Genomic DNA, 25,795 nt, shown 5'->3' with positions numbered 1-25,795 from the left:
ACTATTTTTTGTTAATAAACCATTTCTGTTTATTAAAAAACTAGTTTTTTAAACATTTTCTAAGATTTGGTAAAATAACTATTTAAAAAAAAACCCTTACGTTAACGTAGAACGTAAGATCGTCTTACGTAGGGTGTGTGAATTGGCTAAGCGAGGAGGGTGCACTCGCTAAGTGTACCATCTCTAGTTTCCAGTAAAGCATTTTATCATTATTGATGTTACAGCCACACTAGGCAAACCAAAAGAAGAAGAAGGTGTTTAGTCATTTCCGAAGAAATTGTTTTCTCGAAGTTTTCCAAAAACCAGCCATATAATAGGCCCTTAAAAGCTTTTACCGTTTAGTTCGAAGGAATACAGCAACCAGAACAGTACTACCATGGAGTTTCCTCACTTGGGACAACACTGCAGCGAGCAAACCTGCAACAGATTGGGTGAGACAAAGCAAAGCTGGCCAAACAGGAAGTGGAAAACTAATTGAATTAATTTCGATCCACGTCTCCAGATTTCCTGCCTGTGAAGTGCGACTCTTGCGACAAGGTCTTCTGCGCCTCGCACTACAACTACGATCGGCACAATTGCCCCGCCGCCCACAGGAAGAACGTCCAGGTGCCCATCTGTCCACTCTGCCGCGAACCCGTGCCCACGCCCCCAGGAGTGGAGCCCGACGTCACCGTGGGCCAGCACATCGACCAGCAGTGCAAGTCGGAGAGCAAGAAGATCTACACGAATCGCTGCCACGCCAAGGGCTGCAAGCGCAAGGAGCTCATCCCGGTGACCTGCTCCCAGTGCCACTTGAACTTTTGCCTGCGTCATCGCCACACCAGCGACCACGACTGCCAGCCATCGAGCGCCAGGCCAGCAGCGGCAGCAAGCTCCTCGTCCGGCAGTGGTGGATGGCAGTCCATATTCAAGACCTCCTCGGACACGCGGTCCATGGCTGCCCAGGCGGCCGAACGGCGCAGGCAGAGCAAGCCCACCAGCAGCAGCATCAGCTCGACCAATTCCAGACCAAGACCTGTACAGGCCACTCAAGTTCAAAACATACAGGGCAACATGGTGAGTAAGGGATCTTCCGAAGATCAATACTCCTTCCTAATTCTGTTACCATTAGAAAGCCAATAGGAGAAGCTATATTTACTCCTTAATTACAACATCCTCATTTATAGTCAGGCCATTTATTGCTTTCCAAGCCAAACATATTGCTCACTTACTCTACAGAAAGAAAGCTGAATTTCGTTAGCTTATTACATAGACTCGCCTCCAAATCTCTAGATCATTCTAGACCTTTATCCATTATTCACTACATGCATTTATCACTTTCAGAGCGAAGACGAGGCCCTCGCGCGAGCCCTAGCCTTATCGATCATGGAGCAGGATGACGCGGCGGAACGCAACCGCCAAGCTCCCACCCCAAACAACGCCCAGCAGGTTTCGGTGGGCGGGGCAGGCAACCAGCAGGGCAATGCCAAGGACAAGTGCTTGCTGTCCTAGTTCAAATGGTTAGTCCCTACAGCCCTCTCTCAACATATCCATCACTTGACCAGCAGCAAGGAATCTGCCCAACTACTAGATGCTAATCAAACACTGTTATCGTAATATTTTGTTGGTAATTTACTTCGACTTCGTCACATTCTACGTGGTTTAGCAAAAATAAATCAATGTTAATTCTACATTTTTGGAAAGCATAGATGAGAGTTGTGTAACACGGATCTTTGAAAAGGAAACAAGGTAAACGACCCTATTGCAAACCGATCTTACTCAACGCTAAACAGATAAATATGATACAGGGCTAGATACATAAATAGATACACATAAGTAGTTATACAAGATACATTGCAAATTATTCGGAGTTGGCCTGCGTCTGTGGTTCTTCCACAATCTTCTCCGGTGATGGTCCTTCCGCGGGAACCACCTCTACCTGGGCAGCGGCTTCCTCAGCCTTGGGCTCCTCCACCAGTTCGGATCTATTGGACAACGTGCTGAGCTTTCGTCCAACAGTTGGACCCTCCACCGAGGACGAGGTGCTGATTTTCCGGGCTGCTGCTGCAAAGCTGGCCACTCCCTCGGCAGCCAAAATACTGGCGCTGGATAAGAGTATGGACACCTGCTCCGCCGAAGGACAGCTCGTGATGATCATATCATCTGTGGAGTAGCCATTGGTGGTCAGCAGTTGTTCCAGCTTCACGAAGGATTGAATAATGTTGTTCTGAAGAAGGAAAACCAGAGTTAATGGAAGTCTACCAAGTACCGTTGTAGTAGCTTACGCGGATCGGCCGAAAAATAATGAATTCCGTATCACGATTGCTCAGGTAGAGCTGCATGGACCTTTGCAGCACCGCCAGCTTGGCCTTGATGAGGCGCTGCGTCTCCTGGATGATACTGCTGATCTGCTGCGGACTTGCCCAAGGGCTTTGCCTCAAAACGTAGCTGACTTTCGCGGACTCTGGCGATTGGGGCGTTGCTGGAGTAGCTTGCGCCAACAGGGTCTGCGCCTTTTCCAGGAATGTAACCAGCGGACCCACTAGCATGTGCACCGCATCCTTAATGTACTTCTCACACACCGACTTCAGCTGACGGTCCACCTCCTTTCGCGAGTCCAGCAAATGCTCCTTAATCTGCGGCGTGCCCTCCAGTAGGAATTCCAGCAGGGCATTGTTGCTGCCCATGGAAAAGAGCTGCTTGCGCTTCTGCAGCAGACCGAAGGCAGCCGTTTTCACCTTGCTAAAGTCCAGCGATGTTTCCTTCACCGTGAAGTCCACCCGGAACGGGGCAATCTGTTCCCGCAGAATAAGCAGATGCTTGATCTCGAAGAGCTCGCCATCAATGGGCGTCTTGTTGGCTGAGATCTTGCCCGCCGCATGGGAGACACTCTGGATGCACAGCTTGAGAGCCTCCTGGGACAGGCCCTGGAAAATGGGTCGATCCACGCAGCGGTAGAGTCTCGAGAGGCACACCAGTGTGCGACGCACTGTGGGGTACCACATGCCATGAAGATCAGCGGGGGAATCTAAAGAGGAAACTTGTTAGCTTGGGGTTTCTAGCTCTGGGTTCTTAAGGAACTCACTCATTTGCTTCACCCTGTAGGCGGTGTCCACGCTTTCCGTCTCCACGGCACTCGAGACACTGGATATCATGGAGGCGCGAGAGTCGGAGCGTCGCAAGGGTGCAGGTTCTTGGAGCGACAGGGCAATGCTCTGGAATATATGCACTTAAATCATTCAGTCAATTATATTCTCCTAAAGCCACATACCTCCATCATTTCCAACTTCTCTGGGTAGGCCAAATCCCCCGATGAGGGATTAAAGTTTAGAATGTCCGACTGGAGGTATAGATGCGCTCGAAATACCAAACGCTCCTGCACATCCTGCAGCAGCTGATGAGCAATGGTAGCAAAGGCCTCCAGGCCAGCAGCTAATACAAGAAGACATATTTATACATTTTATCTGAATAATTCAGGGAACTTTTAACTTACGGTTCTGCTGGACATGCTCTTCCAGCATTTCAATGCGCAGAATTGAGCAGATCTCCGCCAGCGTTTCCAAGTGATTGATGTGTATGATGAAGGGTCGCATGGTGTCGTACAGAATGGTGCACAAGCCCTCGAGGTAGATTCTAAAAATAATGATGTATGAAATAATAAGTTCTTTTAGACGTCCGACTCGGCTTACGTCAAGTGAGGAGCCCCCGTGCTGAAGAACTGGTAGAAGAGACGCTGCTCGTCCTGGCACACATGCACCAGGAAGGCACAGGCACTGCGGGTGAGCGAGCAGTGATCCCCCTTGTGGGCCAACTTAACGTTCTGTATGGACAGATTCACCGCCGGCGACATTACGCTGGCCCGCTGGGTCAAGTAGTGCTGCTGCAGATCCGCCATCAGCTGGGCGTAGTCCTGGCTGTGCTCCGAACGGGCTTCAATCAACTGAGCCACGCGCTTCACCTTCGCGGCGGCCGTTTGGTACTTCCCATAGTACAAAGCAAAGGCGGCATCGGGCGCCTTGATGGCAGTAGAGGCATCCGGTGCATTCTTCGGATGCAGCGTGGCTTCCGTGGCCTGGTTGATCACGCTGGTCACATAGTTGCGCACCAGACCCGAGGCTTTCGCCAGGCACTGCCTGTACTTCACATTGTAGGTGGCCGCGTCCTTGAATTTGGGCTGGAAAAGATGCTAGTTAGAATATTGATCAGCAAAGGCGAAGATTACAGCTCACATTCTCCTCGATGTAGTTGAGACACTCGTCGATCTTGTTGAGGCACTCCCTGAAAGCTTCACTGGCCACCGAGAGCGTTGGACTCTGGAGTCGCTGGTTGAGCAGCTCCACCTGACTGAAGTAGTGCAGTCGGCGCTGGATCTCGTGGCTCAGCTCCTGGAGCTTCTCCTGCTCCTCGATCAACTGCTCACTGGCCGTGTTCAGGGCGCTCGTCTTCTGCGACACAAAGTCATACTCGTCGCAGAGGGCGCCCAGGCGCTCCATGGCCCCCGCGATCTGGTCCAGCATGTGGGAGCACTCCGCCTTGCGCTGCTCCAGCTGCTGCAGGTATTTGTGGTAGTCGGCGTCGCCACGTTGCTCGATCTCGGCGCTGACGTCCGCAAACCAAAGCAGGAAGTCGTTGGTGCTCTGCAAGCCCTCCACGGGCAATTCCCCGTCATCGCCGCTGAGCGGAGAAGTTGCTGCTAGGTGCTCGGCGGGAGCTGCCTGAGTGGGCGTGGTCGGTGGAGGTGCCTGGAGAGAAAGACGTGGGTAAGAACCGATCCCCTCTGCCGTCCTAGAAGATTCCACTCACCGATGGTCCGCTGTCGCGCCACAGATTGGTCAGAACGTCCAGGTGCTCCTCCTGCTGGACACTCAGCGCCGCCAGCGGGTCCGTCTTGGACTCCCATTGCATCAGGCGGTTGCGAATCTTGCGCAAATTATCATTCTCGCTCTGAATTCGTTCGACGTCATCCATTTTTCTGCGGCGGATTTGGGAAACAATCGATCAGCTGTTTAGTGCTGGCAGAGCGGAGATGGTCAGTGATGTCCTGCTGAAACAGACAGCACTAGCTAGAGGTGAGCAAAAAGCTATTTATAAGTGCGGTTCGTACAAAATATTTATATTGATATATAATTTTGGTTTGATATAAGTATATTTATTTATAAATAAGATAAGTAAAATATTTTCCCATTTCAATATATTGTAAATACAAATTGGCTAGTCCCCAAAGTGTTAAATTTTTAACTATCAGTTTTAGCCAAAGAGGAAACACCGTAAATAGTTATTTTTAAATTGAAACAGGTGTGATTAATTTGGAAATATAAAAGCATTATTAGTAGAGGAGGTGGTTCAAAACCGTTAAATCAATTCCATTGTCATAATAAATAAACTGTCCCTTACCTATGGAAGGCACAACAATTTAATTTAATAAGCTTAATTTCCGATTCTTGATAACTGCTAGATAAGCCCGCCAAATTTTGGGACTAAAAAGCTAAGCTGTTAGCACCGGTATTAAGTTAGCGCTTTCCAACACTGCGGCATTACTAAAAGTTCTGTTTCCTTCTGTTTTTATTGAGTTTGGACCAACTTTTTCGGGTAAAATAGTTCACGATGGCCCCGCAGCCAGTGGTAACGGGGCTCTCCCCCAAGGAGGGTCCACCTGGCACCCGCGTCATCATCCGCGGCGAGTTCCTGGGCACCCGGGCCCAAGATTTGATTGGTAGGCGTAGTCTGACCCACATGTCTCCTTCTCTTCTGATGACTCCCTTATTTTCCCAAAAACCAAAGGTCTGAAGATCTGCGGCTCGGATTGCCTGCTGTCCGCGGAGTGGAAGTCACCCAACAAGATCATCGCACGCACTGGTCCGGCCAAAGGAAAGGGGGACATTATTGTGACCACCTTGAGCGGCGGAGTGGGCACCTCCACGGTGCAGTTCCGTGCATACCACGAGACCATCGGTCCCCTCAAGGAGTCTGCCGTGTGGATCGAGGAGTCGCCCTCGCAGAACTTTGCCTGGGGTCGTCGCACCCTGGCCCAATCCGGTCTGACGCAGGAGGATCCCCTCGGCCTATCCATCGAGGGCAACGAGCAGAAGATTCCCGAGGATCTGCGCGACCTGTTCCCCGAAGCCTGCGGCGATCTATCGCAGGAGCACTTCTCACCAGCCTGGTTCCTGCTAGAGAATCATCTGGCAACCTCCTTCGAGGATCTCAAGGCGGGCCTGTCCTTTCTGAAGCGCAAGGTAGAGAGCCAGAAGGAGGGTCAGTTGTCCTTCCTCAAGTCCAATGCGGGCTCTGTGATTGACCAGCTGGATACGCTGATGAACATTCGGGATAAGCTGCAGGAGGATGAGAAGCTGTACGGCAAGGAGACCCTGAACGTGTTAGAAACATCCATTGAGAGTGAGTTGGGTTATTGTTTAATATGATTCCATGCTAAAGTATTCCGTTGCAGACTCCATCAGCGAGTCGCAGAAGATCTTCACGGATGTGCTGGTGCGCAAGGAAAAGGCCGACTCCACTAGGTCCGTCCTCTTCGCCCTGTCGCGCCACAAGTTCCTCTTCTGTCTGCCCAACTCGGTGGACCGACGGGCCAAGGCGGGCGAATACGACATTGTGGTGAACGACTATTCGCGCGCCAAGAATCTCTTTGGCAAAACAGAGATTCCCATCTTTCGCAAGGTGCTGGAAGAAGTGGACCTCAGGATTCTGTCCATCAGGAAGCAGCTGCACGAGAAGGTGGTCAAGATGCCGCAGAGCGTGGAGCAGCAGAAGAAACTAATCAAGGCTTTGATTAGCTTGGAGCTTCAGCAAAGCGGAACTCCCATTGGCGATAAGCTGCGGAACATCGATCCAGCTTGGGATGCCATCGAGGCCAGGGCCAAGTACCTGGAAGGCACCTTCCGTCAGACCTTCGAGCAGCACGCCAACAAGGATTCGAGTGCGCAGGAGAAGGCCAAAAACAGGGATCCCAGCCAGGCGCCCAGCCGGGTGAATTTTTGCGAGGAGCTGTGCGACATTGCGGCCTCCCAACTGCCAGATTTATGGCGTCTGGGCCAGCTGTACTTCACTGGGGAGCTGCGAGGACCTCATGATCCCAAACCAGGTGACTTTAAGCGCATGATTTTGAACGCCATCGAAAAGTTCTGTGTCTACTTGCGCTTGGCCATACTTATTGCCGCGGATCAGCGCGCCTTGCGGCAGTCCAGCGGCTTGTCTTGGTCTATTGGCTCCGCCTCGGCTACGCACCAGTTCCTTCCCTGGATTCCGCAGTGCCTGCGCTTCACAAGGATAGCCTATGCCACACTCATAAGCTTGGATCTTCCCTCGGAAGCGCTGGACATTATACAGAAGCTGATCGACGAGGTGCGCCTCTTCTGCTTCTCAATCATCTTCAAGCGGGCCACGGATCGATGCAAGAAGCTGGGTAGCCAGGAGACCTGGGAGCTGGGCGTGGAGGAGTATCCAGGCGCCACACTGCTTCCCGCCGCCTTGGAGACCCTGCTCATCGAAACGCTGGACGAGGTGCAGTCTGTGTGCATGCAGCGGGAGACTCGAGAGGGAAATCTACTCGAGCCGCAGTCGGATGGACAACGGGAGGTGACTCAGCGCCTACAAGAATTCCTATCCGCCTTCAGCGGGGTAATCGAGGAGCTGGCCTTTCACTCCCACGACGAGGAGACGCCCACCCACAATGTGTCGCAGTTGCTGGGATTTCCCAACTCCCAGCAGCCAGATTCGGTGGCTGGAAGCGGCGGAGGAGCTGCTGTGACCTGGGAGCAGCGCATGCTCTGTTGTCTGGCCAACTATGCGTACTGCAACAAGAGCTTCTTCCCGCGCATCGGCGACATCTTCGTGCGCTATGGTTACCCGCTGCCCACTTTGGCAATCGAAACGGCACGGTACACGGTCAACCAACTGTTTACCAACCTCCTGGAGGAGTACGTCGAGCACAAGGGCGATCCCCTGGTGGGCACCATAGAGCCCTCCATGTACCTGGGTCGTTTCCAGTGGGATCACGAGATGGAGATCGGCCAGCTGCGTCCCTACGCCCACGAGTGTTGCGATAATCTAGTTGGCGTCTACTCAGAGATCTACAGTATTTCTCCGGCTCTGCTGCGACCTATCCTGGAGTCCATTGTGCAGACCATATCCGAGGAGCTGGCTCGTCTGATGAGCTGCGTCCAGCGGTTTAGCTTCACGGGAGCGATTCAGGCCCACGTTGATATTCGTCTGCTGAGGGACTCTCTGGAGGGTTATGTCAATGAGACAGCCAAGTAAGACAATCCCTAAGGGCAATGATTGTGTACAATGACTAATTCTCTTATCTCCCATAGGAACTACTTCATGGAGGCACTGGAGGCCATCAATCCTCCCCTGAGTGGCGAGCAGAAGCGAAAGGCAGACGAGATTCTGGAACGGGTGAAGCGGAACATGCGACTGCAGCTGCTCTGCTTCAGTGTAAAGGAACCCTAGGCACATTCCACTGCAAGACGTAACTTATGTAGATAGCTTATACCTTAACTAGCTTGTGATTCCCCACGTTCTAGGGATAAATCTTTATTCGATTGCAAAAACTCATTTACTTACTACCGACTCACAAGCCCAACATTTTTGGGTCAAAGTTAAAATCATTCTGGGCCATGTTCTTGATGACCTGCTCCACGTCGATGGTGTTGAACTTCTCCTGGACGCGCTGCTTGATGGGGTTCTCGATGGCGTCCATGATCTGGTAGCGCAGCAGGTTCGGGATCACATTCACCGCAAACTCCATGACGTAGTCCAGAGTTCCTGCTCCATCACATCGCACCTGTATGTTTCCCATGTCGAACTGCAGATCGGTGATCTGCGCCCGCTTGCGCGTGTCGAGGGACTGACTCACGCCGACGGTGGCGCGGATGTGCTGCACGGTGAACTGGACATGACCCACGCGGGTCATCATGCCCAGACCCACCTCCCACTGGCCGGCGCCCGTCACCTGCTGCGTGCCAATTTGAAGAACCACGGACACCGTTTTATTGGCCATGCCAGCGGTGATGTTTCCCACACGGTAGAAGCTTGAGATTCCATTGATCCAGGTGTGGGCCAGTTGGACGCTAAACACGCCCATGGTGCGATTCACATCGGGCAAGTGGTACGGATCGTAGCCCTTCTCTCGCACCATCTTGCGGGCCATGGCTATGGCGCTGTCCAGCGGCGTTATCGAGTTGGGCAGCCGCCGCTCGCCCAAGGTGTTTTGGATCATGGTGTTGATCTCGCTGCGCAGCTTCTTGTCCGCCTCCTGGAGCATGAACGGCTTCATGGCGTCGAAGACCAGATTGGGGGCCCCGTTCACGACGCTCTGGAAGACGCTGCCCACTATGCCGAGGTTCTGGAAGTCCATGGTCATGTCCGAGAAGGTGATGTCGATCTTGATGCGGTCCGTGGCCAGGTGGCCATCCCGCTCGACGGCCAGGAAGGCAGTTGCCTCTGCATAGACGTTCTTTAGGATCACGGTGAAGGGGCCATTGGCCTTGGAAAAGAAGGAGCTCAACGTGTACTGCCCCTTGACCAGCATCTGATCCAGTTGAAGACCTCCATTGAACTGGAAAAGAGGAGAAACTATCAATCAAACGATCTCCAAATCAATTTAGAAACCCACCTTTATCTCCTTCAAGTCCAGGTTCATTTTGTCAATGCGGAACTTGGACAAACCGTAAGCCTTGACCTGCTTCATGTCCAGATTGGCCATGCCCATGCTCTTCTTGACATTGGGCACCTCCAGGGGATCGGGCACGGGCACTCCGGGCAGGCCCTGCGGATCCTCCTGCTGGAAATGCTCCAGCATGGCCTCCACTTGGGCGGCTATGTTGGCCTGGCTCTGCTTGATCTTAAGTGCGTCATCAGATTCGCTGGTCTCCTGCTCCACGACGACTGCTCAAAGGTCAAAGAATGAGTGGTGGCGTTTGAGTGGTTTGGCTGGCATCAGGATGGGGCTTACCTTCTCCTGGCTCCTGGGACTGGACAATGTGGCAGCTACTTGCCAGCAGGCCCACGAGCACGATCACTATCAGTGGCTTCATCTCTCGGGGATTAGACTGAACCTCTGCTTATCAGTTGCGGGAAAAAACAAGGAAACGCGGCAGCCTCCGTTCTCGACTCGGGACAAACACGCACTGCCGACTGGCGCGTTAATCAAGAGATAATGATGAGCTAAGCAGCAGGCGGCGATCCGACGATCAGCAGCGCTTATCTAAGGGCGACTCTTCTCGCGGAGCTCTGATTAAACTCGGAATTGAGCCTGAGTGACTTAAGTGAGCGGAAATGGAGAGTCAGGAGGCACTCATTCTACTTCCAAGAATTGTGTTCCAGAAATCTCGAACCGCCTTTTAAGGATAGAACCACCTCTACCCTTACAAAATCACATTTTTAAGAGTAGTAATACTCATATTTATTTGCATTTGTTTAATATTTTAATAATATTATTATTATTATTTTCGCATATATAATATGGCTATATATGGCCTTGTTATTATTGTTTCACGTGCTCAAAAAAATTCATGCTCAAAAAAATGTCTTAGCCTATGAAAAAAATTGTCTTAGTCTAGGAAAAAAATTATTCTTTTTTTGGCTCACAGCAACCGCATTGCGAGCAAAGCATTTAAGTTATTGTATAATTCGCTGTTCGTTTAACGAAAATTATTACTTAGTTCTGACTATTGCTTTGCCCTTAAATACTCAGTTTTTTGCGGCGGTTTAAGAATTGCTTAATACTACACGACTGTTTCTTATACATATGAAAAGAAAGTGGAGTTTTGGAAACGTTGGCTGGTTGATTACAAAAAGTCTGGAAAATCCTCTGGATGTAGAATGCTCCTAAAAAATATTTGGGAGTTGATTTGAGTGGACTTCGCTTGAGATGAGGAACTGTACATGTTGAAATAAATATGCTACGAGTACAAAATCAAATGATACGAAAATAAGAGGATTAATGAGGTGAACACCCAGTTATTCAACTAGTTATGGAGGAACATTTCGCTCCATAACATATATCCTCTAAAGGATAACTTCTGGGCATCAGTAAATACAAAAAAAAAGTACAGAAAACATTGCAAAGAGAAAACAACATCTATGCGTGAGCTGCCTTGCTTACAAGTCATCCGAGCCGGACATGATCTCCTCGAACAGCGAGTGGGCGTTGTCAGTGGCCGACAGTCTGTCGCCAGCGGCAGAGTTACTCCTGGATCCGCCACTGACAAGCTCGTCCACCGTGTCGAGGGCCGAGAAATTGGCCCTTCCCCGGCGTGTCCTGCTGGTCCTGAACTTCTTGGCTGGCGGCTCGATGACTTCCCTTTCCGGAGCCGGTGGCGGAGGAGGTGGCGAGAGAGATGGAGCCGGTGGCTCCGGCAGAGCAGGCGGTGGCATCACGTAGGCGAACTGGGGAATGTTCATTTTGCCATCGTTGTTGTGCACCTGCACGTAGATGAAACCAGCTGTGGCCGGATCAACGGGCTTGTTGTCCTGGAAAATGTTAAAGCCTGCAAATGAAAAGGGATTAGAGGAGACCCGACACTGCTGCATGGGTGCTTACCCTGGACCCCGCCGTTCTCGTTCTGCATCAGTACCACGGGATACTGTGAGGCCATCATATCGGAGAGGAGCACCAGTTGAATGCCGCCGTTCGAAGGCGGCGCCGAGTCCCGGCTGTTCTCCTCCTGCTTGGGTTCTTCAGCTGGTTGCATCGGCTGTGCTTCTGGCTCTCCTTTAAGTACTTCGTATTCATCATCATGGTCGCTCTCCACATAGTCCTCTTTATGGGGATTCTTGCATCCCACGCAGTGGCAGTCGGCACAGCTATTGAAATTCTTATAGCAGGGACAACGTGAGTTTCGGCAGGTGGTCAAGGTATTTGCCGAGCCGGAGACACCGCATCGGCATTTGGGCTTCGGTGGCTTTACCTTTTCCTCCGCCTCCTTCCCACGAAACTTGCGAAAAGCCCCCTTGCCAGACTGTATTTTAGCCTTGACCTCAGCCGGAGCAGGCTCAATTTTGGCAGCTTGCGAGGATTTCTTACTGCGGGTCTTCCTTCGCTTGGGTAGGGATTCAGTACTGTTCTCCTCCTGCTGTTCCTCATTGCTGGGATGCCACTCCTCCTGCTGCTCCTCACTGCTGGGATGCCACTCCTTCTGCTGCTCCTCACTGCTGGGATGCCACTCCTCCTCTTGCGCCCCCTTCTCGGCTGCTGCTTGCAGCTCCTCCAAGTCTTTGTCCAGCGTCTGCCCTACCTCCTCTTGCCATTCTTCTTGCATGTCGGCCAATTTCCTCTTATGGGTAACCTGCTCTGACTCTGGCTCTTCAACATCCTCCAGATTAGGAGATTGTGAAGTGTGCATTTCCGCAGGTGTGTTGTCTTCCTTGTGCTCCTCGACCACAGTCTCCGACTCAATGGGGGTCTCTTCGACTTCCTCAATGGTGGCCAGAGCCTCCTCAGGTTCCTCAACAGGTAGTTCTGTCAATTGCGCAGAGGTTTCATCAGTTTCCTCCACGGCAGCCAGCACAGCCAACTGCGCGGAGTTGGCCATTTGCACCACCTGTCCGATCTGCAGATCGTGAGGATTAAACGGCGTGGACGCAGCCGTGGGCATCACATAGGAGACTGCAAAGTTGGTGCTGTTGCCGTGGAAACTGGAGACGGACACGGCGCCGGATAGGTCCACCTGGTCCGTCCACGCGTGGTCCATGAAGCCAGACTCCGAGGACTCGGTGGCAATGACTATCTGCCCGCCGTGGGAGATCAAGCCCATTCGCGATCCTGTGGGCAGAAGGGGCAAAGGCGAAAAGTGGCCCTGCTCGGCTGTGGCCGCGGCTTCCGCCTCAATATCGCTAATATTAAGATGTCGATCGTAGGGCAGCTCTGGCGTGGTGGCCGCTGTTGTGGGCGGCGTCTCGGCGGGCAGCGATGTGGGCAGGTCCTTCAGGAAGGGCAGATCCGGCTGTGGCAGGAACGTATCGCCCGTGTCGGAGATGTTGGAACCCTCACGTATGAAGTCCTGTGTGGTCAGCGGCGGCAGTCTGATGCGCGACACCAGCTCCCGGTCCACTTGGGGCCGCAGTCCGTTCAGCTGCCCGAAGAGGGCGGAGTGCAGCAGGTGGACGCACAGCGTCTTGTAGCACAGCAGCTGGGTGCCCATCATGCGGTTCTCCTCGTAGGTCTTGAAGTCGGAGCAATCCTCGCACTGCGAGCAGCGGGGGAACAGCCGCTTCTTGCCGCGCAGGCACAGCCGGCAGACATTGTGCTGGCACCTCTTGCCCTTGGGCGAGTAGGGATCCACCAGGAGTTGGCAGCAGACCACGCAGGACAACAGCTGGCGGAGCTCACCGATGCCCGAGCTCAGCTCGTCCACGCGGCGCTTGGAGAGATTGGAGGCGGAGCGCAACGAGAGGCGCGTCACCTTCAAATACACCGACTGAGCCAGCATGGTGGCTACACTCTTATGCCCGGGACTGTACGCCGGTGTATGTGGTTTGTTTACCTCCCCTCAAAGTGAGACTCCGCTGGCCGAAACGGCCTCCTCGGCTACCTGCTGCCTCCTTGGCTAATTACCTGCAATCGCCTGCTTTCGGGACATCAATTACACATTCTCAACTCGCGCAAATCCTGGATTTCTTCATTAATCGGATTAAATTGACAGAATTGCTCTTGTCGGTTTCACTTTTTCGTCGCTGTATATATCCTTAACACTATGTTTCACGTGCAAAAAAAAAAAAAAATAGGGGGTGTAAGTTTGGGTGGGCTCAGGACATTATTATTGGTTACACTGTGCAGTGTAGACTTTAAAACAATAAATTAAACAAAAAAATTTACCCAAGCGAGGTGCTGAGCGAAGCAGTGTGACCGCAGTGACTAGAGGTGGAGAAACATCGATGTTAAGTCGATGTATCGATGTTTTCAAAGCATCGTAATCGATGTTTGGCACGGCAACACTTACGGTTGCTTACGTTTGCTTACGTGCAAACACAAAAAAACTGACAAAACCATTTCGTGGAATTTGTTATTCGCTGGAAATGCAATGCTCTCATAAATTTTTCCTTTAAAGTACTGAACTTGATTTCTTTATTGTTGCTTGCTCAAACTATTTAAGTTATAAAAACAAAAACATTCATATGTTCCATTTCCCACCGTTAAGCAATCGCCGATAGGTGGCGATTGTCGATTTTTCGATTATCCAGCCTGCGGTCCTATTACAAATTTTAACACTAAGTTTTTCAAGTAATTAAGGTTTTTTAAACCATTTCCTGCCAAAATAGAAGGAATCAATTAAATTTACATACCTATAGCCTTCCGCTTATTTCAGGTGGAAGAAAAGCCAGAAAATGCCGGAGCCGCGCAGTCCGATGGCCAGTTTCGCCGAGTCGGTACTCAATGTCATCGATGGACCCATAACTTGGTTCCGCGGTACGTAATCCTCAAGGATTGGCATCCACCATGGGCTTAGGAGTGTCCGGACCCTGTTTAGATGGGTATCCTTTGGCCAAGGCAGGGAAAAATTGGAAAAACTCCAGACAATTACATAATGACATAACCTCAACACCCTGGGCTTTTGTTTTTGTTTACACGGCTTTGCTTAAATGCTAAATCCAATATTACCTTGGGTTTTTAGCCGAATATGCTGTCGGCATTAAAGAAAACTTGATACATGCTATGCCTGATTATTAACACAAGTAGAGTCACTAAGAATCAGGGAAAAGATTTTATGCCAGATGAAATTATTCTACACTGGTCGGCATATGTATTTTGACAAAATAAAAGTTAAGTATACTCATAACTTGAATTTACTTCTTGTAAACTATAGGCATCAATGGAAAGGTAATTTCAATGCCGTTTGAATGATACAATACATTTCTTTACCCATTCAGTACTTATTGAAAAGGACAAATTTGTGTAAATCAACTTTTAAATTTTTTTTTCAAACTTTTTTCCTCGTCTTGAAAACTTAAATTTTTTGATGCAAAAAGTTTCTTCAAACAAAAACAATAGTAACTGCAAAAAGAATTTTTCAAAAATCATTTTCCTTATATTTTTTATGATTTTTTGAAGGTGACAATGTCGGAAAAAATTTGTATGAAAAAGAGAAATATATGGCTCAAATGCCTGTTTTTAAGCATTTTCAAAAATTCATAAAAAATATAAGGAAAATGATTTTTGAAAAATTCTTTTTGCAGTTACTATTGTTTTTGTTTGAAGAAACTTTTTGCATCAAAAAATTTAAGTTTTCAAGACGAGGAAAAAAGTTTGAAAAAAAAATTTAAAAGTTGATTTACACAAATTTGTCCTTTTCAATAAGTACTGAATGGGTAAAGAAATGTATTGTATCATTCAAACGGCATTGAAATTACCTTTCCATTGATGCCTATAGTTTACAAGAAGTAAATTCAAGTTATGAGTATACTTAACTTTTATTTTGTCAAAATACATATGCCGACCACTGTACATTTCTTTCCAATATAATTTTTTGCAATTTAATAGATTGTTTTTAATATTTTGCCTATAAATAAAAATTTTATATTTCAACTCCTACCCACATACCAAATTTCATATCAATAGGAACAATATTGCATTTAGAACAGCGATTTTTGAGACCCATGTTAATCTATCTTATAATTACCCCACAGAGAGCATTGTGGAGCCGAACCAGGAGAAGCAGAATTGGTACCACCAGCGCTTCCGCCGCGTTCCGACGATCGATCAGTGCTACACGGACGACGCCGTCTGCCGTTTTGAGGCCGATCAGCAGTTCCGCCGGGATCGCATGGTGGACAACGAGATCGTTAACATTCTGCGCCAGCGCTTCGAGGATTGCACCCTCTACGAGGCCCCCGACCACATCGTCAAGTGCAAGCCGCTGCTGGAACAGTACGAGAAGGCCACCGAGAACTGGTTCATCAAGTGTAAGTGGAATCCCTATATGGGACACCTAGATTTCAGCTTTAAATGGCCACTCATTGATCGATTTCCTTCAATTTCAGATGGCGACTTGGGAGGCTATGCCAATGCCAAGACCGCATACATGAAGCAGAAGCATCGCCTGATCTGGGAGCGTCGCCATGGACCCGTGGGCAGTGGCATGAAGGAGGAGGCCGCCCATTAAACTCTGCCTTTATGTGTCTAACGCGCCGATCTGAGCTGATGTTTTCTAGTTTCATTATCCGTTATAATTAAATATACACGCCTTGAAATGGTAATCCCAAGGGTTGAGCTTGATTAAAACTCTTTTAAGTGAGGAAAATGAGGAATCCCCTGTAAGTAACACTTGAGAGCTGCATAATCCTGTCATCAGCCGAGTTCATCGGTTTAATGACTAACTCGATAGTGTCAAAAGGGTTTAAAGTAATTTGTCTAAAGTTTTTATTTGTGAAATGCATTAAGGTCAAATGTTCGATTCGTAATTGTGCATAATACTAATTTCTAGCGGTTTATAATATACCATTTTGACAAAATGTTAGCTAACTTATAAACTATTTGAGACAATAAATTCTCAAGAGAGAAAGAGTCGGGTTTTAAGTTCTATAATTCATAATTTTCTTTGAGTTCAAACACTTCAAGAACTTCACATAAAATATTGATGAATCTTTAAAATAATATAGCAACAATATGTGATACTTTATAAAAAGTTATAATTTCAGGCGGGCTCCGGTTTTTACTTTCACATTCGCGTTAAAGCGAGGCAAATCTGAGCCCGCCTGTATTATAAAAATGCACCAATTTAGGAAATAATTTTTCGTTTCTTTAAGAAAAGGAATTCAAAGTCTATAAGCCATAATGTTTTTCTCTAAAAAAAGAAAAAATTACAATTTCCTAATGGAATTAGATAAGCAATATTAGTCAATTTTAAATCTTATACAAATTCTTCTTTTCACTATGATTTCACTAGGGCTTAAAATAACTCTGAGCTCAGCTGATTGAGACTAGCGGCTTGTTCATGAGACTCTTTTTGAGCTTGGCCAGGGCGCTGTTTCCGGCCTTGCTGTCTCCTGGCTTCTTGTCCTTGTTCTTGGGACCCAAAGGAATCATGGTTGTGTCCATTAGCTTGCGTCGGAATCCCTTGTAGAATTGCAGCACCTGCGGATTGGCCCACACTTGCTTGGCGTCGAAGTCCAGGATGCGAATGGATTGCAGGGACTTAGCTCGGGACAAGGCCACGTAGGCCTGTCCAGCCTCAAATACTTTTGACAGGGACATCTCCACGCAGTCGAGTGTTAAACCTTGACTTTTGTGGATGGAAAATGCCCAGGCCAACTTCAATGGAACCTGACGACGTGTGATGAGGCCGCCTGAGGCGGTTTTAATGATCCACTTCTCGTGCTTGCAAACGTATTCCTGGTTGTTCTTGAACCTTACCACTGGCAGATCCTTGTCCATTCTCACAACCACGCCGCGAGCTCCATTCACCAGACCATTGGATATGTTTATATTCTTGAGCAGCATTACTTGGGCATTTACCTTGAGGTACAATTGAGAAGGTGCCTGAATCTGTTGATCTAAAGTCTTCGTCATGCCGGCATCCGAATCATCAGCCTTGAATAAAATCTTGTCCCCTTCGAGGTTCTCCAGCTTGGACTCGTTAATGGAGTTCGCATCGTTTGTGTGGGAGCACAGTTGAGTGGCCAGAATGCCATTTCCCTCGATTTTCTGCTTGGAAGTGGCAGACAGTCGGCTGGTTATGGAATCATTCACATGGCCAATGCGAAGGTGGTTGAGAATTTTCACAAACTCCGGATCCGATTGACGATGCACTTGCTTCAGTTCGTAGACACACTGGATGCAGGTCTCCCAGGCGCTGGACTGGAAACAGAATCGCTGCTGGGGCGTTGCACTGGGCGCAGCTCCGAAATCTGCTTTAATAACTGGGGGAAGCTGCAGGAAATCGCCGCACAGGATGAGCTGGATGCCGCCAAAGGGTCGATCATTACGACGAATGTGTCGGGCAACAGCTTCGATTTTCTACATAAAGTTGGAAGGTTGTAATGTTCTCTTAAATATACACAAATTTTAGGTAATTAGTACCTCAAAGAACTGCCCATCCACCATGGAGATCTCATCGATGATCAGTCGCTTGCACTTCCTCCAGGTCTGGGCACTCGCGGGTCGGGAAGCCAGCTCCAGACACCTCTGCATGGTGGCGTCTCCTCCTCCTATGCCTGCGAAAGCGTGCAAAGTGGTGCCGCCAATCAGGCACGCTGCCACTCCCGTGGAGGCTGTGGCCACTGTTCCATCTGGTGGCAGGGCCGAGATGATCCGCCGGAGCAGAAAACTCTTTCCAGTGCCCGCAGAGCCTGTGAAGAATACACTTTTGCCGGAGGTACAGGCCCGCAGCACCTCCATTTGCTCTTCGCTCAGTCTGAGGGACTCATCGGTGGTCGATTGGTAGAGTTTCTTGGCGGCTGGTAGGCTGCCTCGGTCCTTCTCCTCCTTGAGCTCCTCGAATCTCCGCTTTTTGGCTGCCTGGGGCGAGGGCGTGGTCACCGAACCCTTGGACATCAAACCCGCCTTTTTGCGCGCCAAAATCATCTCGGCGGTGGTGACGGGCGAGACGTCATCGAAAGTGCTGGGTTTCCCGGACATCAGATGCTCCCTGAGTTTCTTCTGCAAGGAGGCATCATCTGGCTGAGATCCTCCCTCGCTTCCATTCATTTTGATGAAGATCGTGCGCAGAAAGAACATCAAAGTGCCCGGCGGTGCGTTGGACAAATATAAGGTGCAGTTCTCCGCCTTGAAGTTAAAGGTGGCCTTGCCCTCGGCCATGAACTTCTTGTGCACCATAAGGTCCTTTAGCTTGAACTTCAGGGGCTTCAGCTTCTCCGGCGTCACCTCCACAAACAATTCCCGCAGATCATTCCGCACCAAGCGCAAGGTAGCCGTCTTGTAGGCCAGTTTTCGTCCCGTAATGCCCACGGAATTGGTCCACTGCATGTTCACCGCACAGGTGAGCACTGCGTCGTTGAGATCCATGGCGGTATTACCTTGGCTTCAGTCAGATTTTGTTTAAATTAGTTAAAAATAAAAATTATAAACCTTCCATGCGCTTGGTCTTAGTATTAAGAAAGTATTTAAATACTGCAAAGTCGCGGCAAAAATTGCAAATAAAATTTCCTTAAATACCAAGTTTAGCGTGACCACTTACAATGAAAATACCAAAAGTATAGAATAGCTGGGCTTCAAACCTAGACGATGATTTTATTTCCGTTGAAATTCTGAATTTATTTATTTAGAATTATCAAGTAGGCTAGGAAAATAAATTTAATATATGTAAATCGTTTAGCATAAATCATAACATAGAATTAAACACGAATTAAAAAAGATCATTATGAATATAGATCTGAGGTTGATTGTGCGTCTTCTGCTCGCCATTCTTTTGGCTTCTTTGGTATCCACTATTTTAATGGGAAGCCAGATACACAAAAGAATAGTGGAGTCTATTGCCATAAAAATCAACCAAAAAGATATCCCTAAAACGGATATGTCAACTAGACAGCTCCCAAAAAGAGAGATCCTAAAGAAGCCGGAGACTTCCCCACCCATACTGACCTTGACCCAAAACGAATTGGATATTTTAAAAATTTACCGCCATGGAAACTTTTACCTCCCAAAGCAAAAAGCTATCAAGGATTGGCACTACTGTCTCATTAAGGAGGATACAATTGGGACAGGACTGGGTAAACAGGGAAGAGCAGCTTTGTTGCCAAATACCAAAGAAAATGAAGCAACGGAAGTCCTCTACGGAATCCACGGCTATAATGCTAAACTCTCTGATCTCATAAGCCTAAACAGATCCTTGCCGGATATCAGGCCTTTGGGGTGAGTTCTTAGGAATACCAGTATAAAAACTTAAATTAAAACTTAGCAACCTCAGTTGCTCGAAACGCAAATATCTGGAGGTCTTGCCCAATGTGACTGTAATAATGCCTTTTCATAATGAACACCTCAGCGTGTTGCTAAGATCTGTAACTAGCATCATTAATCGCTCTCCTCCGGAACTGCTCAAGCAAATTGTCCTCGTGGACGATGCCAGCAGTCTGCCGGATTTGGGGCAACAACTTGAAGACTTTGTGGCGATCAACTTTCCAAAAATAATCCAGATAGTAAGACTCAGAAAGCGTTGTGGTCTTATTAAAGCAAAGGTGGAGGGAGCCAAAAAAGCAACTGGCCAAGTTTTAGTCTTCCTAGATTCCCACATTGAAGTCAATATTGATTGGGTAAGTTTTTGGACTATAAGTCTGCTTTTAAATTGTATGTATTATTTGTGATTACATATTTGACTTCATATAAATTATTCCTTATTTTTAGCTACCTCCCCTGCTAGAACCCATTGTGGTAAACCGGAATATAGTTACCGGTCCCATTTCAGATGTAATCTTGAACAAAACTTTTGCTTATATGAAGTATAATGCATTTACCCGTTCCGGTTTCAATTGGTTGCTTGAGATTAAGGAGTTACCGCTTTATCACGGCGAAGAAGATGTTGGTTCCAGGCCGTACCGTACTCCCCTTTTAGTAGGACCCTTGGCGATAGACCGGAAGTTCTTTTGGAAACTGGGAGGATATGATGAGGGACTGGACATCTGGGGCGGCGAGCAGTTCGAAATGAGCTTTAAGGTTTGGATGTGTGGCGGAATGTTGCTATATGTTCCCTGCTCCCGAGTGGGCCAAATAATCAAAGGACCCATGCGACCAAAAACGAGTCCAAGGAGTCAGCATTTTTTGGCTAGGGTGAGTAGGGAATCATCTTTAAGGGCATAGCTTATAAGTTTTATGGGCTGACATGCCTAAGGGTTTTATTATATTACACAAAAAATTAACACACACAAATAATGTACATATGTTGCTACTGCGTATACGTAATAATTTACTAACTGAAAATTACGTTAACGTAATGATTCTTTAAGAGCAATTTAAAAATAAAAAATATTTTTAATACATTTACAATTAAATACTTCTCCTAGAACTACAAACGAGTAGCTGAAGTGTGGATGGATGAGTATAAGAAACACGTTTACCACTCAAACCCAGAGCTCTATAGGAAGACGGACACAGGGCACCTTACCCATTTGAAGATTTTAAGAACCTCGCTGAAGTGCAAATCTTTCGACTGGTACATGAACAAAGTGGCTGTGGATTTTCTGAAAGCATTTCCCATTGTGGATCCATCGGAAACTTTATCGGGGCCCATTGAAAGTGTGGCCTTTCCAGGATTCTGCGTGGACTCCCTGAACCAGAAACATATGAAACCAGTGGTTCTCTCCCGCTGCACTAAAAACAAAACAGATCCCGGGGAATATCAAAACTGGATTCTAACTGAGGACCATGAGATTCGACTGACAAAGAGTATTGATGATTGCCTTGAAACGCAGGGCCTTAAGACGAAGTCCGTGTGGCTTTTTCACTGTCACGGCAACGGTGGCAATCAGTACTGGTTCTACAACCGCCGGCATCAGTGGATCCAACAGGGCCAGATGTGGGTCTGGTGTCTTGAAGCCTATTTGCCCAAGGGTAAAGAATTTGGCAAGGTGTTCTCCAATAATATTTGCGACAAAAACAAACAGAACCAGCAGTGGAAGTTTGGATAAATAACTGGCTATGATCCGCAAGTGCAACACCGGGAATACTAAATAAAATGTAAATAAAAATGTAAAAAAAAAAAATTATAAAATATTTATTAAATTATGAAAACAAAAAGTGTCCAAGTGCTTAGGTGTTGCACTTAAAAAAATTAAAAATTAAATATCGTACCCCTATAATTTCTATAAAAAAATATTTTATTTAAGACAAAGTCATTTAACATGACGTTTTAAAAAAATGTTTTAATAAATTTTTTGGGATCTTAAAATTCTAAAATGAAAGGGTTTTCGCCATTCCCAAATACTTAACATCAGCAGCGCAAATGCCCCAACAGATGTCGCCACCGTGACGCGCGTTAATTTAAATTCGCATGCGGTAATGTTTATTTTATTATTCTTTTCGACCGACTTTTGCTCAGGTGAGTGCGGGATCTGGGTCTTCTTACACGTCACTGATTGATAGTGGAGAAGCTTGTTTTTGGCCAACCGAAAATCGAACCTAGAACCTATTCCGCCGCCTTATCAACGAACTTCCCCCACTTCAGATGCGAGGTTCCCAATTACACTAATGGCTATGTTTTTTTGCCAGGTGTCACCAGCCAGCCAGGTAGCTGCTCCTCCGCTGCATCGCCATGCCAGCAGTCAGCACTTTGGACTTTCGCCGGCAAGACGTCCAGATGGCCATGAAGAGGAGATATGTGAAGCGCCTGGTGCGCAAGGTGGTGATGTTCCTGGTGGTCGTCGTCGGCGTTTCCCTGGTCACCAGCATGATCGTCGAGCGGCGGATGCGACAGACCATGGCTGCCGAAGAAAAACTGGATCCGAACGGAGATCCCGTAACGCCCGTTTTCAGGGCTGCCAATGTACATCCCACGCGGAAGGCTCCTCGACCTCCTTATCAGGATCGTAACTCCGTTGTTGATCTACCAAAAAGTGACAAGCTTGAAGGGTTCCGGCTACCGGAACCCAAGGGAGAGCGCAAGGATTGGCACGATTATGCGTACATGGAGGCGGATAAAAAACGTGTCGGTTTCGGTGAGCATGGAGTAGCCGTTAAGATCGAAGATCCCAATGAAAAGCAGTTGGAAACCGAAATGTACGAGATGAACGGCTTTAATGGCCTCTTGTCGGATAGAATATCCGTCAACCGATCCGTACCGGATATCAGACACGAGGCGTGAGTATTACCCTTAAAAGGATCAATCTATTTTGATACCATTATTATAGGAGAAGTAAAGAAAAAGGGGAAACATTTATTTCCACATTTTATTAACTCTCTTAAAAAGTTTTTTTAAACATGCTGCTTTTTTCCTATTATTAGATTCTGAAATTACTCTTACAGTAATTACTATTTCTTATCTGATTTTGTATGTCTGTAGTTGCAAAACGCGGAAGTACCTGGCAAAGTTGCCCAACATCAGTGTGGTTTTCATCTTCTTCAACGAGCACTTTAACACCTTGTTGAGGTCCATCTACAGTGTGATAAATCGCACTCCACCGGAATTATTAAAACAAATTGTCCTCGTGGACGATGGCAGTGAGTGGGAAGTTCTGAAGCACCCGTTGGATGAGTATGTGGAACAGCACTTCCCGCATCTGGTGACCATAGTGAGAAATCCGGAGAGAAGAGGTCTAATCGGAGCTAGGATAGCTGGTGCCAAAGTGGCCATCGGAGAAGTAATGGTCTTCTTCGATTCCCACATCGAAGTTAACTACAATTGGGTAAGGTTTTTAATGAAACATAGTATTTTCAATAATATTTATACTCTGTAATTTCCAGCTCCCTCCCCTGATCGAACCCATTGCCATTAATCCCAAGATCTCCACCTGCCCTATTGTGGATACTATTGCGCATGGTGACTTCTCTTACTCCGGTGACATGAAGGCAGGAGCTCGTGGGGGGTTCGATTGGAAAATGCTGTACAAACAACTGCCTGTTTTACCAGAGGATGCTGCGGATAAGTCCATGCCTTATCGAAGTCCCGTGATGATGGGCGGCTTGTTTGCTATCAAAACGGACTTCTTCTGGGATCTGGGTGGCTATGACGACCAGTTGGACATCTGGGGTGGAGAGCAATACGAACTGAGCTTTAAGATCTGGATGTGCGGTGGAATGTTGCTGGATGTTCCCTGCTCGAGGGTCGCTCATATATTCCGAGGACCCATGAAACCTAGGGGAAATCCCAGGGGGTTCAACTTCGTCGCAAAGGTTAGTAATTAAAAAATATATTTTCACTTTTCATAATACCTAGTATTATATCTTTTTAGAACCACAAACGCGTGGCCGAAGTTTGGATGGATGAGTATAAGCAATATGTGTATTCCCGCGATCCTGCCACCTACGAAGGCCTAGATCCCGGGGATCTTACCAGACAGCGTGGAATTCGGGAGCGTTTGAAGTGCAAGAGCTTCCACTGGTTCATGACGGAGGTGGCTCCAGATTTCCTGGTCAAGTTCCCGCCCGTAGACCCACCATCCTATGCCTCTGGCGTCATTCAAAATGTGGCCAATCCAGTTTATTGCCTGGATAACATGGGATTGGAAAACGAAAAGGCGGTGGGAATGTTCAGTTGTGCGGAAAACAAAACCAGTCCCCAGCCCAATCAATATTGGGAGCTTTCCATTCATCGGGATATACGAATGAAGCGTCACGAGTCCGTGTGCCTGGATGTCCATGAGGCACCACCCAATGCCACCGTTTGGATGTGGGGCTGTCACAGTCAGGGTGGCAATCAGTTCTGGTACTACGATAGGGAAACCCAGATGTTGATCCACGGAGAGCATAGCAAGCGCTGTATGGAGGGATTTGTGGAGAACGGAGTTGCCAGGGTGGTGGCCAGTATGTGCGAAAAGGACAACGATCGCCAACGCTGGACGTTTGGATTTGTTAACCATACCATGTTGGACAAATTCCACGTGGGATTGAAGTAGCCATCTTTTTTAGTAAACACCACACCCACTTAAGTAACCACTGGCCACATGTCGATCGGTTAAGTTCGGGGACCTCGATCGTCACGGGTTTAGTTCATTGATCGTTGTGAAGGTTTCAGCAAAAAAGTTCGCCAAGTAAATTCCATTTTTCCATTAATTCTTGCCCCATGCATTATTGATATATGACTGCGGAAAGTGAAAGATCTGGATGAAAGACCAGATCGCAATCGTAGCGAAGATTCTGTCCGATCGCAAGCCACAAATTCTGATTTTTATTGGCTGTATACACTATGTTTAGGTATTCCAGTTTCGAAGAGATCTGTTTTGGTAATAAAATAAAGTTTTCAAATAAACATATATCTACATATGTATGAAAATTTAGTGTTACCAAAAAATAACTACAATATCATCATAAACTATCATACAAAGAAGGGTTGACCAATTGAAAATTGAAGGTATGGAAATAAATAAATTATGTATCAGTAATAATAAATAAATAACAAACGGAACCTTTGGTATAGAATAAAATTATAACTAAATCAAACTAGAAATAGTGCTCTCCCGAATTTTTAACGTTGGTTTACATTTAATAGAGCGAAAGAAAGAACATGTGGCTTTAGGGCATCTAAAACAGCCTGTATCATTCCTTTTATTTTGATTAAAATATTCGACTGTCGGAAACCTTATCAGCGGGGCTGTTGAACTTTCTACAAAAGAGAAAGAGGAGTCAAGAAGAGGTAGCAGACACCAGATAGACTAGAAGGTACCACCCCCCTGAGGCCACAGAGCCCCTCCAAAACCAGACATATATGATCGTATTGTTTAGCTGATGTAAGCTAAGACGCAAATTACGCGATTGTCCCAGGAGAGGACGAAGATCGAAGATCCCTGGATGGCAGCAGGCAATGACTTAGCGTCAAGCAGTCTCGATCTGGGTTGGCTTTATCCTTATCTATGAAGTTCATTATCTTCGAGACAAAAGCACATGCTAATTTAAAGACTAGCTATATGTTGTTGTTTTGGTTATTTCCTCTGAATTTTTTTTCTCAGCGTTTTCATATTTTGTGCACAAACAAAGTCAAATGATTTTATTTTTTGGCCAACGCGACGACTGCGGCGCTTCTCACTCGAATTCACAGAATGTGGGTCATCGACGTCAACAGAGATGCGGGATGTGATCGATGTGGGTATTATTTGCGTCTAAAGATGCCCTATTGTACGACTGTTTGCGAGTATGGAGGGGTTTTGTTAAAAGATGTAGCCAATAAAACTTGTTTACAGTTTTGCATTCCTATTA

General features: G+C 47.5%; 9 protein-coding genes across 13 annotated transcripts; 5 read left to right on the top strand and 4 right to left on the bottom strand.

The window, feature by feature from the left end:
• Window positions 1-213: 213 nt before the first annotated feature.
• Window positions 214-1,687, top strand: LOC108021339 (AN1-type zinc finger protein 2A). The gene is made up of 3 exons (XM_017090016.4): window positions 214-431; window positions 503-1,056; window positions 1,324-1,687. Exons 1-3 carry the CDS (start codon window positions 377-379, stop codon window positions 1,489-1,491), a joined length of 777 nt encoding a protein of 258 aa, XP_016945505.2. The 5' UTR covers window positions 214-376; the 3' UTR covers window positions 1,492-1,687.
• Cog3 (conserved oligomeric Golgi complex subunit 3) lies at window positions 1,594-4,981 on the bottom strand. Its single transcript, XM_017090015.4, has 8 exons — window positions 4,783-4,981; window positions 4,209-4,721; window positions 3,669-4,153; window positions 3,473-3,612; window positions 3,251-3,411; window positions 3,065-3,194; window positions 2,265-3,007; window positions 1,594-2,206 (listed from the first exon to the last, which is right to left on the bottom strand). Exons 1-8 carry the CDS (start codon window positions 4,945-4,947, stop codon window positions 1,841-1,843), a joined length of 2,703 nt encoding a protein of 900 aa, XP_016945504.2. The 5' UTR covers window positions 4,948-4,981; the 3' UTR covers window positions 1,594-1,840.
• Window positions 4,982-5,493: 512 nt separating this feature from the next.
• Window positions 5,494-8,549, top strand: Sec5 (secretory 5). Its single transcript, XM_017089721.4, has 4 exons — window positions 5,494-5,692; window positions 5,761-6,375; window positions 6,428-8,249; window positions 8,310-8,549. Exons 1-4 carry the CDS (start codon window positions 5,584-5,586, stop codon window positions 8,446-8,448), a joined length of 2,685 nt encoding a protein of 894 aa, XP_016945210.2. The 5' UTR covers window positions 5,494-5,583; the 3' UTR covers window positions 8,449-8,549.
• LOC108021151 (uncharacterized) lies at window positions 8,498-10,146 on the bottom strand. The gene is made up of 3 exons (XM_017089722.4): window positions 9,953-10,146; window positions 9,614-9,885; window positions 8,498-9,556 (listed from the first exon to the last, which is right to left on the bottom strand). Exons 1-3 carry the CDS (start codon window positions 10,032-10,034, stop codon window positions 8,570-8,572), a joined length of 1,341 nt encoding a protein of 446 aa, XP_016945211.2. The 5' UTR covers window positions 10,035-10,146; the 3' UTR covers window positions 8,498-8,569.
• Window positions 10,147-10,377: 231 nt separating this feature from the next.
• msl-2 (male-specific lethal 2) lies at window positions 10,378-13,883 on the bottom strand. Of its 4 annotated transcripts, none has more exons than XM_017090240.4 (4): window positions 13,817-13,883; window positions 11,543-13,692; window positions 11,105-11,489; window positions 10,378-10,827 (listed from the first exon to the last, which is right to left on the bottom strand). In XM_017090240.4, the coding sequence occupies exons 2-4, from the start codon at window positions 13,428-13,430 to the stop codon at window positions 10,788-10,790; spliced, it is 2,313 nt and encodes a 770-aa protein (XP_016945729.2). In that variant the 5' UTR covers window positions 13,431-13,692; window positions 13,817-13,883; the 3' UTR covers window positions 10,378-10,787. The 4 variants fall into 4 exon arrangements, with proteins under 4 accessions (XP_016945729.2, XP_070852887.1, XP_016945728.2 ...); XM_070996786.1 differs by having other exon boundaries at window positions 11,543-11,816; window positions 11,910-13,855; XM_017090239.4 differs by having other exon boundaries at window positions 11,543-13,854.
• Window positions 13,884-14,118: 235 nt separating this feature from the next.
• Window positions 14,119-16,202, top strand: ND-PDSW (NADH dehydrogenase (ubiquinone) PDSW subunit). 2 transcript variants are annotated; one of them, XM_017090260.4, is made up of 4 exons: window positions 14,119-14,221; window positions 14,290-14,407; window positions 15,625-15,900; window positions 15,979-16,202. In XM_017090260.4, the coding sequence occupies exons 2-4, from the start codon at window positions 14,326-14,328 to the stop codon at window positions 16,098-16,100; spliced, it is 480 nt and encodes a 159-aa protein (XP_016945749.1). In that variant the 5' UTR covers window positions 14,119-14,221; window positions 14,290-14,325; the 3' UTR covers window positions 16,101-16,202. The 2 variants fall into 2 exon arrangements, with proteins under 2 accessions (XP_016945749.1, XP_016945750.1); XM_017090261.4 differs by having other exon boundaries at window positions 14,153-14,221; window positions 14,307-14,407.
• A 138-nt stretch (window positions 16,203-16,340) lies between these two features.
• On the bottom strand, window positions 16,341-19,063 carry Pif1 (Pif1 DNA helicase). The gene is made up of 2 exons (XM_017090259.4): window positions 18,017-19,063; window positions 16,341-17,953 (listed from the first exon to the last, which is right to left on the bottom strand). Exons 1-2 carry the CDS (start codon window positions 18,959-18,961, stop codon window positions 16,904-16,906), a joined length of 1,995 nt encoding a protein of 664 aa, XP_016945748.2. The 5' UTR covers window positions 18,962-19,063; the 3' UTR covers window positions 16,341-16,903.
• A 164-nt stretch (window positions 19,064-19,227) lies between these two features.
• On the top strand, window positions 19,228-21,625 carry LOC108021636 (putative polypeptide N-acetylgalactosaminyltransferase 10). Its single transcript, XM_017090443.4, has 4 exons — window positions 19,228-19,807; window positions 19,863-20,205; window positions 20,297-20,719; window positions 20,953-21,625. The coding sequence occupies exons 1-4, from the start codon at window positions 19,317-19,319 to the stop codon at window positions 21,574-21,576; spliced, it is 1,881 nt and encodes a 626-aa protein (XP_016945932.2). The 5' UTR covers window positions 19,228-19,316; the 3' UTR covers window positions 21,577-21,625.
• Window positions 21,626-22,184: 559 nt separating this feature from the next.
• On the top strand, window positions 22,185-24,851 carry Pgant4 (Polypeptide N-Acetylgalactosaminyltransferase 4). The gene is made up of 4 exons (XM_017090442.4): window positions 22,185-22,744; window positions 22,947-23,289; window positions 23,348-23,776; window positions 23,836-24,851. Exons 1-4 carry the CDS (start codon window positions 22,200-22,202, stop codon window positions 24,496-24,498), a joined length of 1,980 nt encoding a protein of 659 aa, XP_016945931.3. The 5' UTR covers window positions 22,185-22,199; the 3' UTR covers window positions 24,499-24,851.
• Window positions 24,852-25,795: the final 944 nt, after the last annotated feature.

This window comes from Drosophila suzukii, chromosome 2L (assembly GCF_043229965.1).
Source record: "Drosophila suzukii chromosome 2L, CBGP_Dsuzu_IsoJpt1.0, whole genome shotgun sequence".
In the NCBI taxonomy this organism is placed as follows: Eukaryota; Metazoa; Arthropoda; class Insecta; order Diptera; family Drosophilidae; genus Drosophila; species Drosophila suzukii.
This window is presented reverse-complemented; position numbering and strand designations above follow the sequence as displayed.

What these genes read in the sequence shown, in the direction of transcription:
- LOC108021339 (XM_017090016.4), top strand. Translation starts at nt 377, where the DNA reads ATGGAGTTTCCTCACTTGGGACAACACTGCAGCGAGCAAACCTGCAAC. An exon ending in GCAAACCTGCAACAGATTGG is followed by an intron (nt 432 to 502) that starts GTGAGACAAAGC and finishes CCACGTCTCCAG; the next exon opens with ATTTCCTGCCTGTGAAGTGC. An exon ending in AAAACATACAGGGCAACATG is followed by an intron (nt 1,057 to 1,323) that starts GTGAGTAAGGGA and finishes TATCACTTTCAG; the next exon opens with AGCGAAGACGAGGCCCTCGC.
- Cog3 (XM_017090015.4), bottom strand. Translation starts at nt 4,947, where the DNA reads ATGGATGACGTCGAACGAATTCAGAGCGAGAATGATAATTTGCGCAAG. An exon ending in ACGGGGGCTCCTCACTTGAC is followed by an intron (nt 3,613 to 3,668) that starts GTAAGCCGAGTC and finishes CATTATTTTTAG; the next exon opens with AATCTACCTCGAGGGCTTGT. An exon ending in TTATTTTTCGGCCGATCCGC is followed by an intron (nt 2,207 to 2,264) that starts GTAAGCTACTAC and finishes TTCCTTCTTCAG; the next exon opens with AACAACATTATTCAATCCTT.
- Sec5 (XM_017089721.4), top strand. Translation starts at nt 5,584, where the DNA reads ATGGCCCCGCAGCCAGTGGTAACGGGGCTCTCCCCCAAGGAGGGTCCA. An exon ending in GTTAGAAACATCCATTGAGA is followed by an intron (nt 6,376 to 6,427) that starts GTGAGTTGGGTT and finishes ATTCCGTTGCAG; the next exon opens with ACTCCATCAGCGAGTCGCAG. An exon ending in TATGTCAATGAGACAGCCAA is followed by an intron (nt 8,250 to 8,309) that starts GTAAGACAATCC and finishes TATCTCCCATAG; the next exon opens with GAACTACTTCATGGAGGCAC.
- LOC108021151 (XM_017089722.4), bottom strand. Translation starts at nt 10,034, where the DNA reads ATGAAGCCACTGATAGTGATCGTGCTCGTGGGCCTGCTGGCAAGTAGC. An exon ending in GTCCCAGGAGCCAGGAGAAG is followed by an intron (nt 9,886 to 9,952) that starts GTAAGCCCCATC and finishes ACCTTTGAGCAG; the next exon opens with TCGTCGTGGAGCAGGAGACC. An exon ending in TGGACTTGAAGGAGATAAAG is followed by an intron (nt 9,557 to 9,613) that starts GTGGGTTTCTAA and finishes CCTCTTTTCCAG; the next exon opens with TTCAATGGAGGTCTTCAACT.
- msl-2 (XM_017090240.4), bottom strand. Translation starts at nt 13,430, where the DNA reads ATGCTGGCTCAGTCGGTGTATTTGAAGGTGACGCGCCTCTCGTTGCGC. An exon ending in CGAGAACGGCGGGGTCCAGG is followed by an intron (nt 11,490 to 11,542) that starts GTAAGCACCCAT and finishes TTTCATTTGCAG; the next exon opens with GCTTTAACATTTTCCAGGAC. An exon ending in ATGTCCGGCTCGGATGACTT is followed by an intron (nt 10,828 to 11,104) that starts GTAAGCAAGGCA and finishes AATATTTTTTAG; the next exon opens with GAGCATTCTACATCCAGAGG.
- ND-PDSW (XM_017090260.4), top strand. Translation starts at nt 14,326, where the DNA reads ATGCCGGAGCCGCGCAGTCCGATGGCCAGTTTCGCCGAGTCGGTACTC. An exon ending in ACCCATAACTTGGTTCCGCG is followed by an intron (nt 14,408 to 15,624) that starts GTACGTAATCCT and finishes ATTACCCCACAG; the next exon opens with AGAGCATTGTGGAGCCGAAC. An exon ending in CGAGAACTGGTTCATCAAGT is followed by an intron (nt 15,901 to 15,978) that starts GTAAGTGGAATC and finishes CTTCAATTTCAG; the next exon opens with ATGGCGACTTGGGAGGCTAT.
- Pif1 (XM_017090259.4), bottom strand. Translation starts at nt 18,961, where the DNA reads ATGGATCTCAACGACGCAGTGCTCACCTGTGCGGTGAACATGCAGTGG. An exon ending in TGGATGGGCAGTTCTTTGAG is followed by an intron (nt 17,954 to 18,016) that starts GTACTAATTACC and finishes AACTTTATGTAG; the next exon opens with AAAATCGAAGCTGTTGCCCG.
- LOC108021636 (XM_017090443.4), top strand. Translation starts at nt 19,317, where the DNA reads ATGAATATAGATCTGAGGTTGATTGTGCGTCTTCTGCTCGCCATTCTT. An exon ending in TTGAAGTCAATATTGATTGG is followed by an intron (nt 20,206 to 20,296) that starts GTAAGTTTTTGG and finishes CCTTATTTTTAG; the next exon opens with CTACCTCCCCTGCTAGAACC. An exon ending in GTCAGCATTTTTTGGCTAGG is followed by an intron (nt 20,720 to 20,952) that starts GTGAGTAGGGAA and finishes TACTTCTCCTAG; the next exon opens with AACTACAAACGAGTAGCTGA.
- Pgant4 (XM_017090442.4), top strand. Translation starts at nt 22,200, where the DNA reads ATGCCAGCAGTCAGCACTTTGGACTTTCGCCGGCAAGACGTCCAGATG. An exon ending in TCGAAGTTAACTACAATTGG is followed by an intron (nt 23,290 to 23,347) that starts GTAAGGTTTTTA and finishes TGTAATTTCCAG; the next exon opens with CTCCCTCCCCTGATCGAACC. An exon ending in GGTTCAACTTCGTCGCAAAG is followed by an intron (nt 23,777 to 23,835) that starts GTTAGTAATTAA and finishes ATATCTTTTTAG; the next exon opens with AACCACAAACGCGTGGCCGA.